The sequence below is a fragment of the Myxocyprinus asiaticus genome, chromosome 37, assembly GCF_019703515.2.
Source record: "Myxocyprinus asiaticus isolate MX2 ecotype Aquarium Trade chromosome 37, UBuf_Myxa_2, whole genome shotgun sequence".
Lineage (NCBI taxonomy): Eukaryota > Metazoa > Chordata > Actinopteri > Cypriniformes > Catostomidae > Myxocyprinus > Myxocyprinus asiaticus.
The window spans coordinates 10,862,305-10,874,451 of record NC_059380.1 but is presented as its reverse complement, the minus strand read 5'-3'; the positions used below and the strand labels follow the sequence as shown (position 1 = coordinate 10,874,451).

General features: G+C 39.6%; 1 protein-coding gene across 3 annotated transcripts in view; it reads right to left on the bottom strand.

Moving 5' to 3' along the window:
* Positions 1 to 12,147, bottom strand: part of LOC127428277 (SLIT-ROBO Rho GTPase-activating protein 2-like) — a 184,231-nt gene that overhangs the window by 86,565 nt on the left and 85,519 nt on the right. For all 3 annotated transcript variants that reach the window (XM_051676516.1, XM_051676517.1, XM_051676518.1), the window contains exon 3: positions 2,741 to 2,933. In XM_051676516.1, the coding sequence (XP_051532476.1) occupies positions 2,741 to 2,933 (193 nt within the window). The remainder of the gene's footprint in view (positions 1 to 2,740; positions 2,934 to 12,147) is intronic.

The following is a 12,147-nucleotide window of genomic DNA, read 5'->3' as shown; positions in this document are numbered from 1 at the left end:
TGTCATCTGTTAATATGGGCACCGAAACAAAAACGCGCCGCTCACACCCCACTCACGGAGGATGTGTGAACCCGGCGTAATGATTGCAAACTGCTCTGCAACAGCTGGAAACACTCAGAAGTCCCCAATAGCTTGGAGAAAATACAACAGTGCCGCGTTTTTACTCTGAAAGACGAATCTCATGCATTTATTTAATTAAATCGTATTCTTTTGAAGTTTGATAATCACATTAGGTCATATCACGATTCCTGTCTTTCCGCCCCCAAATTTAAGACATCTTTAAATAAAAATTAAGACTTTTGTTGTATCATTTAAGATTTTTAAGACTTTTTATGACCTTACATTTTGGAAAACTGAATTTAAGACATTTTAAGACTTTAAAATTTTCCGCGGGAACACTGGAAAAGTGTTGTTGGCTGTATGGGCATGTGTGAGCTCCATTTTCCGGGTGTAATGTCAACGGAGGGGTGCCAAAAGCGATTTGTGAAGCAAACTGTATTCAGCTGTACAGGCTGAAATACAGTTAAGAGGAATGCATATTTTATAAACTGTACCCCCCAAACCTAAACCTAACCATCACTGAGGTAAAACAATGTAATGTTAGAGGGAAAAATGCAGCTTTCGAATCATGCACGACACTCATTAAAAGAACGCGAATACTTACAGGTTTCAATCTGAAATCGGGTCTCCCACGCTGCTGACGTAATGTGCTTTCAGTCGCGCCACAAGGAAAGGTATACACACTGGAGTCTGATAGGAGATGGTGCATGTCAGTAAGTCAGCACAATGTGACAGATTCTAGGGTACTGGAACTCTCAGAAACAACATGCTTACATCCTGTGTGATCATGCTGAACTTTTACATTAAGAGAGAAAATGAAGAAGAGTTTTTAAGGAAAAAGACACGTCCTCTGTGGTTTGGAAATGACCCTCAGTTAAGCCCTGCCCCCTATAGCATGTAGATCTCCATCTGAGCAGAGAAACTGAACCTCCCCGAGGGTCTAAGGTATATAGGGGTCACACAGTTCAAAATGGTCTGAATGGCACAGTTCTTTCGCACAAACCTTTTGCCCCTCTCTGTGTGCCAATTATTGATAATTTCTATTAGCTGACAGGGTGTCATATGTTGACTTTCCCAGGTTTGAAGCCTCCAGCAATCCAAGTGGCTGGCATGGGCCTCATGGGAGCTGTAGAGCCAAGTGAAAAGAGCAAAATAAAGTGAACAGACAGAGAGAAAAGTGGAAGAGAAAAAAGAAACACATGACATAGAAGACAGTGTAAAGATGGGAAATGAGAGGTACATAGAAAAAAATAAAAAAGGGAAAGTTGAAGTGTTGGACATCCCCCACTGTCAAAACAGTGTATGTGGCAAACTGTCGAAAAGAAACCTCTGTCAACTGACAATATACTGGAATGCAAACTAGACTCTGGAAGACAACTCTACAGTTAAATCCAGTCTAACCTATTTACACAGCAAGCACTGTGAGATGACCGAGGGGTCAACAATGTGTCACCACAAATATGGACTGTTGGGGGATACAGAAGCACCCTTTCATTTTGGGTAAACTATCCCTTTAATGTAGCTGAAAGGTTTGCTTTATAGTTGCCTAAAAACTTTCTGTTGCGAACACAGGACGGGAAAGATGTTCATGTTAGCGTCATAAAGGATATCATCACATATTGCTTTAATTAACAAGACATTTACACTACTTCCTGTTTCTCTCATAATGACATAATGCACATATGAGCCAGCAGAGAAGCATACTTAAAACCTTGAAGCTGTTGGTGTTTTCTTTTTTATGCTTTGTGAATGAGATCAAGAGAATCAGATTATATTGAAACCAACAGGATTCAAATGTGTACTGTTTCCACAAAGATCCGTTTGGTCCATATAGAACATTGATTAATAGACAAAACATTATTCTTAAGAAGTATTATTCTTAAGACGTATTCCAAGGAAAACTGGGAAAGCTCTGTTCATTTAATGCCTGTATTTTAATGCTCTTTTAATGTCAATCCTGACAGTGGCTTTCTGAACGCATAATTGCCCCTTGCCTTTCATGGCAACTAAGCATTAAAATGCCTGGGAAACCTGTTTGATATATGAAAACAATATCATGGCTACTTTGATTTAACCCAATATATTATTTTATTCTAAGATCAGTATTGTGGTGTACTGAGTTAGAAAACAAATGCTCTACTTAAGCAGTTTAACTTGTTTCTCATAAGGCTACACCAGCTGTTTTGTCATAATACAGCATAATAACTCTTAACTGCTACAATATCAGGATCAAATATGGGTCACTGGAGCAGAACCAAATATTTCGAAGAAAATACTTGATATTATTCCATGATCAAAATCCCAGCTGCTATCTCATCAGACAAGAAAGCCTCTTATATAACAGCAGGGTCTTGTGAAGCCTCAAAAGACTTACTGTACTCTCAGGAAACAGGGATACCTTGTTTACACCGACATTATGATTTTGATGACAGGTTATGGAAGATTTTAACACTCTTTTTGGGGTTGTGTATGTATCGTCAATGTCTTTGAATAACTCCAAAGGGGGTTTAGATTGGATGACCTTGGTGAGGGTTTATGCTTCTCAACTTTTGCTGAAAAACAACTCTTATGTTACCGAAAGAGTGTGTAAGGTACAAAAAGCCTTGATTTCAAATGTTAAGGGCATGGATCACCAATGCTAGAAATACATTGAAATACTATAAAACTTCCAATATCTTACTTAAATTGAGGGTCCTTTGTGTAGCGTGTCTTGGCCAGAAACCTCTCGGCCAGTTTCTCTAGGTTGCGAGAGTAGTCCATCTCAATTTCGGCCTTCTTGCGGAAGAAGTCCTGCAGGTCCTGCAGGAGCTGCACGCGGAGCTCACATTGCTGGTCCAAGCACTTGAGCTGCTCTACCAGCTGGGCTCGGATCTCTGCCGAACAGAGAGGGAGAGAAGGAAGCAGCGTTATTACAATAGTCCATACATCAGTTTAGCAAAAAACAAGGCTGCGCATAAAGGTGCTTTTAATCAATTGCCAAGTTTGTACAATTGCTAAAAAAGTGTACAATAACTGCTATCATCATTAGCATCAACACACTTGCAAATGTATGAAAGTTCAAATGTTTGGAAATGTGTTTTTTTTTTTTTTTTTCAGTGGTATACAATCACATCTCAAGAGCAAGGACAACTCAACTGGTCCAGACTAGCTTTGTCATCCATACAAAATGAATGATCACTCATAACAACATCTAAAACTTGATCACACTCTGATGCAAGCAAACAAATCTAAATATCCATGTTGCACCAAGGAATGTCTATGGCAGTGAAGATTTACAGTGAATAAGAACTTTGGGTGTTTCTCACCCCAAGTAATCATATTGCTTCAGAAGACTTGGATTAAACCACTCGAGTCATATTACTTTTATGCTGCCTTTATGTCCTTTTTGGAGCTGGAAAGTTTTGGACCCCACTAACTTGGATTGACAAAAACACATCATAACCTCATTCAAAATATGACAATGTCATATGAGGGTGAGTAAATGATGAGAATTATAATTTTTGGGTGAACAATAAGAAAAAGAGAACACTGCAGAGTATCAAGAAAGGCAAGTATCATAGCTTTGTCAGCAAGGATTCAATGTACACATCTTTGGCTAAAAAATAGAGACAACAAACAGCAAGAGTTTTTCCAAGCTTATCACTTTTCATTTCCGATTTCTGTTTCATCTCTCTCTCTCTCTCTCTCTGTCTTTCTCCCTGTCCAACATCCGGTGAGCTTTCAAGCACAGCTCCAAATTAATTTACTCCACTCAATACAGACAGCCTATTGAAATATTGAATTATGATGTTTATGTGAGCTCCTGGGTTCTGTGGATAGAGCTGCCTGTCCTGCACTCTAAGGCTCCAAAAAAAAAAAAAAAAAAAAAAAAAAATATATATATATATATATATATATATATATATATGATATAGCAGGGCAATCACAGTTTAACTATACCAAACAATGTAATCAGTCAGGAAAAATTACAGACTTGTACCTACAGGTGCTGTCAAACCAGTGTCACTAAGCAAAAGACAAGAAAACAAACTGTTGTAGCCTTGAGAATCAAAATGAAATCTAAAGTACCTTTGCATTTCCTGCTGTAGAGAAACCTGATGACTTTTGCCTCCATATCCTCTGCCTATCCCGGCCCACAATAAAGAGAAGACTGTGGTGTGATACCCAGCAGTGCTGGGGCTATGATACCCAGCTCTCCCGACTCTATTGTGCTTTAACGCTGAGAGCACACTTTCATTCTGACATCAGAGAGAAGTGGGATTTCCACAGTCCCTGTCTCTCAGTCACACCAAACACAACAAGCTCACAGGGCTAAATCCAGTCTACTGCTCTGAAACCCTGTCTAGGGCTTTTTCCATTTCACATGACATCATTACCATACACAACATATATGTTGCAAGACACCCCTTGAATTATGAGTCTGTGAAAATAACCAGTCAGGCCTTCTGTCTGACATGCCTTGTCAACATGTGTCAATACCACTGACACATGTAATTTTCTGCTCTCCATATAATTTATTATAAAAGGAAATGAGTCAGTGCTGCATCGTAATGCCTCTGCTTGCAAAGCGAGCTCTGTAATTTTAGCACAAGGCAAAGCTTCTCCAAACACGCAAAGACACCCTGACACAGCATGGTCAATCAAGCAGTCAGGCCTTCTCATTTTTATTAAAACAATTATGACTTCATTGTTTAATTTATAAGAAAATAAATCTAGGCACGAAAAAAAAAAAAACAGAGGAATATATTTTAAATGCACATGGGTGTGCATGCTCATGTCACTGTATGTGTGTTCATGCATGTCTATGCACAAACCAAACCCTCTCACGCATCAGAGATTTCAAACCTAAGGTGTCTTGGTTAGGTGGTGGTGCAGGAAGCCATAGAGTAAGAGCTGTGTTTGGTTGGGGCAAAAAAGTGAGGCATAGATTTAAGGGAATTATAGCACACTAACCGAGATTCTGTTTGAGTGGAAATATCGTAATATAAAATATCTCAATGATATCAGACAAATACTGTATCACAATGCCGATATCAACACCCATTAACAGACGATGTTCGACAATATTGGGAAATGATAAAACTATGGAGCTGGGAAGTGGCCAAATATATTAAATAGTAGCCCAGGTTTTGAAATTAGCACCCACCACCCCGCAAATGCAGGTATTTCTTGCGCAGTGGCGGGTAATTTTGCTCATCTACCTGCCACTGTGGCAGCGACCTGTGAGACATTTCAGAGTGACATATGTCAAAAAATGCTGTTAGCCTCAAAGACACGTGAAATAAAACACTGTGTTTTCTGATTTGCTCTTTTGTTATCGGATTTGTCATTGTGTTTTATTATTTGTTGTTGTGTTTCTGAATTGTTATTTTCTCTTTGGATTTGCCGTTGAGTTTTTAGATTTGTTGTCTTGTTTTGCACTTCACGGCCACTGTACAACAGTCTCTAGAGTTTACTCAGAATGGTGCCAAAAACAAAAAAACATCCAGTAAGCGGCAGTTCTGCGGACAGAAATGCCTTGTTGATGAGAGAGGTCAACGGAGAATGGCTAGACTGGTTCGGGCTGACAGAAAGACTACGGTAACTCAGACAACCACTCTGTACAATTATAGTGAGCAGAATAGCATCTCAAAACGCACAACACATCAAACCTTGAGGCGGATGGGCTACAACAGCAGAAGACCACTTTGGGTTTTTGTTTGTTGGTGGATCTATTGGAATATAATGCAAGAGCACATCTTACACAAGAGAGGAAGAAGTTGTTTCACTTCTATTGCAGTTGCCTCTTCTTTCTTAGCTGCAATTCTGACTACTACAGGAATTCATTTAAGGTAAGAGCACTTTATTTTTCCATTGAAGCAACAAGCAAGGACAATTGACCTTGATTCAAATAGCCCATACTTGATTGAGAATCATTAGCTGTGCATGTCATAAACACCAAGGCAACGCAAAAGATTAGGCTAAACGATCTCAAAGTAATCAGACAGCAGTGACCCCTGCCTATTTGAGTGTATATTTGCTGAGCAAGCATTATACAAGAAGTTAATTACATGGCAATCTTTGTGACACAGATACTGCCTTTTCATGTGGCGAGCAAGCTACAGAAAGGTGGCTGGAGCTTTCATTATATGACAGAACAAAACACAGCATTGAGTAATACATGCTGATCCCCAAATAACAATCATCATATCTTCCTGCTGAGATTTCTGCCCAGTCAGGATATTACCAAGCCATGCGATATTGATTGTCCTGCCTCTTAGTTATGAGGTGGAAGGGGCGGGAGAGAGCAAAACAGATAAACACACAAGCCGGCACTGGACAAAAGAGAAACAATGAACCAAAGATCATATTGAGGAGATATTGCAAGCTGCATGACAGCTTAAAGCAGTGGTTCTCAACAGGTGGGTCGCAGGTCTGTTCTGATAGAAAAAAACAAAATCAAAAAAACAATGCTAAATGCAAAATATGAAATGCAACTAAAAATAAAACTGTATTTACATTATTGGGTATATGCATGCAAAAAGGCTTATCAACTCAACTTTTATCAACTTTTATTTTTCTTTTTTCTCCTTTTTCTTCCAATTTAGAATGCCCAGTTCCCACTACTTAGTAGGTCCTCGAGGTGGCGTGGTTACTCAACTCAATCCGGGTGGTGGAGGACAAGTCTCAGTTGCCTCCGCTTCTGAGATCCGCACATCTTATCACGTGGCTCGTTGTGCATGACACTGTGGAGACTCCAAGCATGTGGAGGCTCATGCTACTCTCCACGATCCACGCACAACTTACCACGTGCCCCACTGAGAGCGAGAACCACTAATTGTGACCACGAGGAGGTTACCCCATGTGACTCTACCCTCCCTAGCAACCGGGCCAATTTGGTTGCTTAGGAGACCTGACTAGAGTCACTCAGCACACCCTGGATTCAAACTCGCGACTCCAGGTGTGGTAGTCAGCGTCAGTACTCGCTGAGCTACCCAGGCCCCAATCTTTTCTTTTTTTGACGAGAAAGGCCACGATTCAAACATCCTCAGAAACCATTAACAAAACAAAGCAAAGCAGAAGATAATAACACAATCACACTGTAAATCGACAAGTTGCTTCCAAAAGTTCACGTACCCTGAAATCAACCCCATTTTTCCGAACAAGCGGCATCCACCATCAGACATTTTTCCATTAATTTAGGTGTGATCCCCTTTACCACTAACACTACTAATAAGGCGTTGTGCAAGGGAACTCATGGGTTGTGGTACCCTGGACACCAGGAAGTGAACACATTAAAATAAACAATGGTGATTAGGAGGTCACATTTTCAGTTTAAATTTACATTTTAATTCCACTGACAGTTAGGCTTGTGGTTTAGGTTTTGGGGTAGTCAATAAAATATGCATTCCTGTTGACTGTATTACATCACTTACAACTAAAAATACAACTCACTTTTGGCACCACTCTGTGGACATTTCACCTGGAACTGAAGCTCAAACATGCCCATATGTTAAACACTTCCAGCTTAGGCCACTGTGGGCGGTGATTTGAATTTCGGTAAGAACAGACAGATTTCAGCAGCAGACCTTTCGACCTACTGTTGCCGAAATCACAGTGTGATGAATCTGAAGAAAATATAAGGCAGACTACATTAAATACAAGTTCACTTGCAATGACGATAAGCATTGTTTGGGCAAACCATGATGCAAAAGTCGAATAGACAAATTTTAAGACATTTTTGGATCCTTGTTTACGCTTTAAAGTGAGTCACAATCAACTACTATTAGGAAATACTTGTAATAATCTAAACATGAAACCTTCCAAATTTTGTACGACATTGGTACTGTGTTGGGTCACTTTTTGAAGCCCTGTGTAATGAAACAAAACCAGTTGAGAACCAATGGCTTAACACACCCATATTAATAATGAATAAAGTTTAATGCCCAGTGTAACCGTGTACATCAACAGTTCATTGGTGCAGCCTCTTCAAGGCCAAATCTGTCCTCCTCCCCTCCTCATCCCAGCTGTCACTCTGTTCATATTCCTGAGAGCGTCTCAGCCAGCTCCCCTAAAAACCCCACCCCAAATCTGTCATATCTCATTACAGGTCCTGGCAAAGGGTTCCGCAAACCCGGCTTGTCGCCAGAGCTTTAAAAGGAAGCAGAAGATAGAAATCACCAGGAGGTAGACAGCAAGATGGCTGTCCTTAAAAATGGTGGCCATGCTCTAGGTTTGAGAACAATCGGGGTGCCATGGTGACTAAGCAGGTGGAATTAGCGCCGATATAGTGGCACTCCAACATGTCAAAGGGTTTGAGGACTACACTAACTAAAAGAACAGGAGAAGTTAAACTCCGGTGTGTTGAAAAACAAGACACAAACAGCCCAGCGAGCCTGTTTTTTAGCCATTACTCATGCTCACAGGGTTGGTAAGTGGATGTCTGAGGAATTTACCAGCAGGCAAATACCCTGACACATTCAGCAAATTGTAAATCGAAGACAACTAAATACACTATGTCTCATGCACATTGCACTCTTTCTTCCCTTAGTTCTTTTTAGGGCAGACAAGTTGGCTCCATTTTAATTGAACAGTGTATCAGCAATACTGATCAGTTGGTTTTAGAAACAGCACGAGACTTTCTTTTCAAGAAAATAAATCATATAAAACTAGATAGGTAAATTTTGTCAAGACAAACATTGATGTTGGCTTGAGTAAGCCATGTCTTAAATTTTTAACTTAGATACATGGTCAGACAGATAAACAGACAGACGGAGAGACGGATAGATACTGTAGATAGATAGATAGACAGATAGATAATTTGTAGAATAACAGTATGTTGGCTTCGTCAAGGGGAAAGATTTTTCTGCATATGCAGAGCTTTATGTCATATCAGTGTTTTTAACAAGCCCACTAGGTGATTTTCCTTTGGAAAATATTATAAAAGATTGATTCTGGTAAAACTATGTAGATCAAGCCTAATGCTTCAAAAATGTTTGGCACTGGGTGCAAAGAATACTGCAATGTAGCATGGCAGAAGCATGTCCGTTCCGCTTAAAGCTTTCAAAAGCAAAAACAACGCAAGTTCACACGTGAACAAGCTTCTATCATCGGGTTGCTTATGACCAAAAACTATTTTATGCCTTCAAAAGACTTGGAATATGACACATAAATCACATGGACTACTTAATGGCACTTCTGGGTCCTTTTTTAAACTTTAAAGTGAGTCATCTGAAAGTGAGTAATCCATAAGACTCCAGTGGTTCAATTCATATCTTCAGAAGCTATATAATAGGTGTGGGTGAGAAACAGATAAAAATGTAAGTCCTTTTATTACTCTAAATCTCCACTTTCACTTTCACTTTTACATCTAAAAGTCACATGTGGTGCTTGCTTAGTTTCACTTTCACATCTGAAAGTAAACGTTAAAGTTGAGATTTAGAGAAAAAAGGAGTTAAATTTTGTTCTGTTTCTCACCCACACCTATTATATTGCTTCTGAAGATATGGATTTAAACACTGGAGTCATCAGGATTACTTTTATGTTTCCTTTATGTGATATTTGGAGCTTTATAGTGCTGATCACCATTCACTTGCATTGTAAGGACCAACAGAGCTGAGATGTTTTTCTAAAAATCTTCGTTTGTTTTCAGCAGAAGAAAGAAAGTCATACACTTCTGCACAAACGACTGCACCGCCAAGGACCCCTCTGTCAAGCTCCTTAAGTTTGCAGACGACACCACTGTCATCGGCCTCATCCAAGATGACGGTGAATCTGTATACAGAAGGGTGGTTGAACAGCTGGCTGTCTGGTGCAGTCAAAAAAAACCTGGAGCTGAACACGCTCAAAACGGTAGAGATGATTGTGGACTTTAGGAGGAACACCCCAACACTGACCCCCCTCACCATTCTAAACAGCACTGTGGCAGCAGTGGAGTCATTCAGGTTCCTGGGCTCTACCATCTCACTAGACCTGAAGTGGGAGACCCACATTGACTCCATTGTGAAAAAGGCCCAGCAGAGGTTGTACTTCCTTTGCCAGCTGAGGAAGTTCAACCTGCCACAGGCGCTGCTGATACAGTTCAACTCAGCAGTCATTGAGTCTGTCTTCTGCACTTCAGTAACTGTCTGGTTTGGTGCAGCTACGAAATCGGATATCAGAAGAATATAGAGGACAGTTCGGACTGCTGAGAGGATTATTGGTTGCCCCCTGCCCTCCCTTCAAGAAATGTACACTTCCAGAGTGAGGAAAAAGGCTGGAAAAATATGGACCCCACTCACCCTGCCCACTACCTTTTTGAACTGTTGCCTTCTGGCTGGCGCTACAGAGCACTGAGCACCAGAACCGTCAGGCACAGGAACAGATTTTTCCCTCAAGCTATCCATCTCATGAACAGTTAAAACTGCCCCATTGAGCAATAATTATGTGCAATTCACAGTTTAGTCTTTTTATATTTATCCAACATACCCTACCTCTTCTGCCATTACATTCCCTTGCACTGTATAAAACAGATTTGTATTTGCACTACGTATATATATATATATATATATATATATATATATATATATATATATATATATATATGTGTGTGTGTGTGTGTGTGTATATATACATATATGTATATGTATGTGTGTGTATGTATAATATATTATTGTTTTATTTTATTATTATTTATTGTCTTATTGTGTATTCTATATATACTTTTTTCTACCCAATTTTTATTCTTATTCTATTTCTATTTATTTATTTATTTATTATTTTTTCTTATTATTATCTCTGTTTTGTTGCTGTATTGTATTGTTGTGCACTGGATGCTACTGTCACCAAGACAAATTTCTTGTATGTGTAAGCATACCTGGCAATAAAGCTGATTCTGATTTGATCTGGAATGGCATGAGGGTGAGTGAATGATGAGAATTTTCCATTTTGGGTGAACTATTGGGTAAATTATGTTTGTGATACCTTTCAGATAAGAATTCCACTTGGTTTAAATTTTAAGCACAGCTTAAGGGTCCAAATACTTTAACGGAACACTGTACACTATTTTCCTCTTCTGTACATTGTTTTCTTTATTCTTGAGGTGTAGTTTTTGTCTTACAGCTGGAGTGTGAGACGATAACAAAGAAGATTCTTGCATTGGTGTGTTTGTGTGAAAATGAGCATTGTGCAGCTCTGAGTCATCCTTTGTCTTCGTGACTTTTATTGGATACAACTTCTTTAAAAAAAATCTGAAAGCGACCAGTTGTTTCCAGGAGGCTGGTCAGATTGCATATACCTATTGCGTCACTGAAGTCAGCTTGAAGGAAACCATTCATTCATCTAGGCAAACAGGAAGCAGAAGGGACCTGACAGGAAGTTAGTTTGTGCAGCATGCTATAGAGTGAGAGGGAAAGGGAAGGAGTATTGGATCAAACTCCACAATACAAGAGGAATTTCTCTAAAACTCTAGGTAGAACGGGAAGATCAGCTTGCTGGGATGGAGTCTTGCACCTGAGCTGCGGTTTGAGGCCAAATTAGGCCCAATCTACAATGACTATGAAGGAATATGCTTCCATTGAGCTTGTAGTCATATGCTTCAGGTCCTCATTTTGGTCTGTCCATCATTTAGTAACGTATTTCAGAAAGGCGGATTCTATTAGTTCCAGACATGCCAAACCTAATCCTCAAATGAAAGATGCATTCTTCATCGAGGGGAAGAGGGAACAGGAAGTAGGGAAGAAGAGACAGAGTTTCAGGAGAAGTGGAGGGAAAGCTTTGGATGAAAATAAATAATTTCAGCCGGGATTTGCATCATATGCTCAATAACATTTCCCTTACCACACACTGCACTTTTACACCCACCAAATTTTTGTGACTTTTTAATCGGTCAGTACGTTTACATACACAGTTATAATTGAGCTACAGAGGGTTGTTGCGTACTCGGGTTACAGTCTTCGTCTGTCTGTCCAAGCAACCTATACATGACGCTAGGGATGGGCAATATGACCTAAATCTTATATCACGATATAAGTCATTTTATACACAATAACGATATATATCATGATATAGTATATATTTTTGTTGGAAAATCAATAAAAATTGGGTAATATATTAAATAACCATTAAATA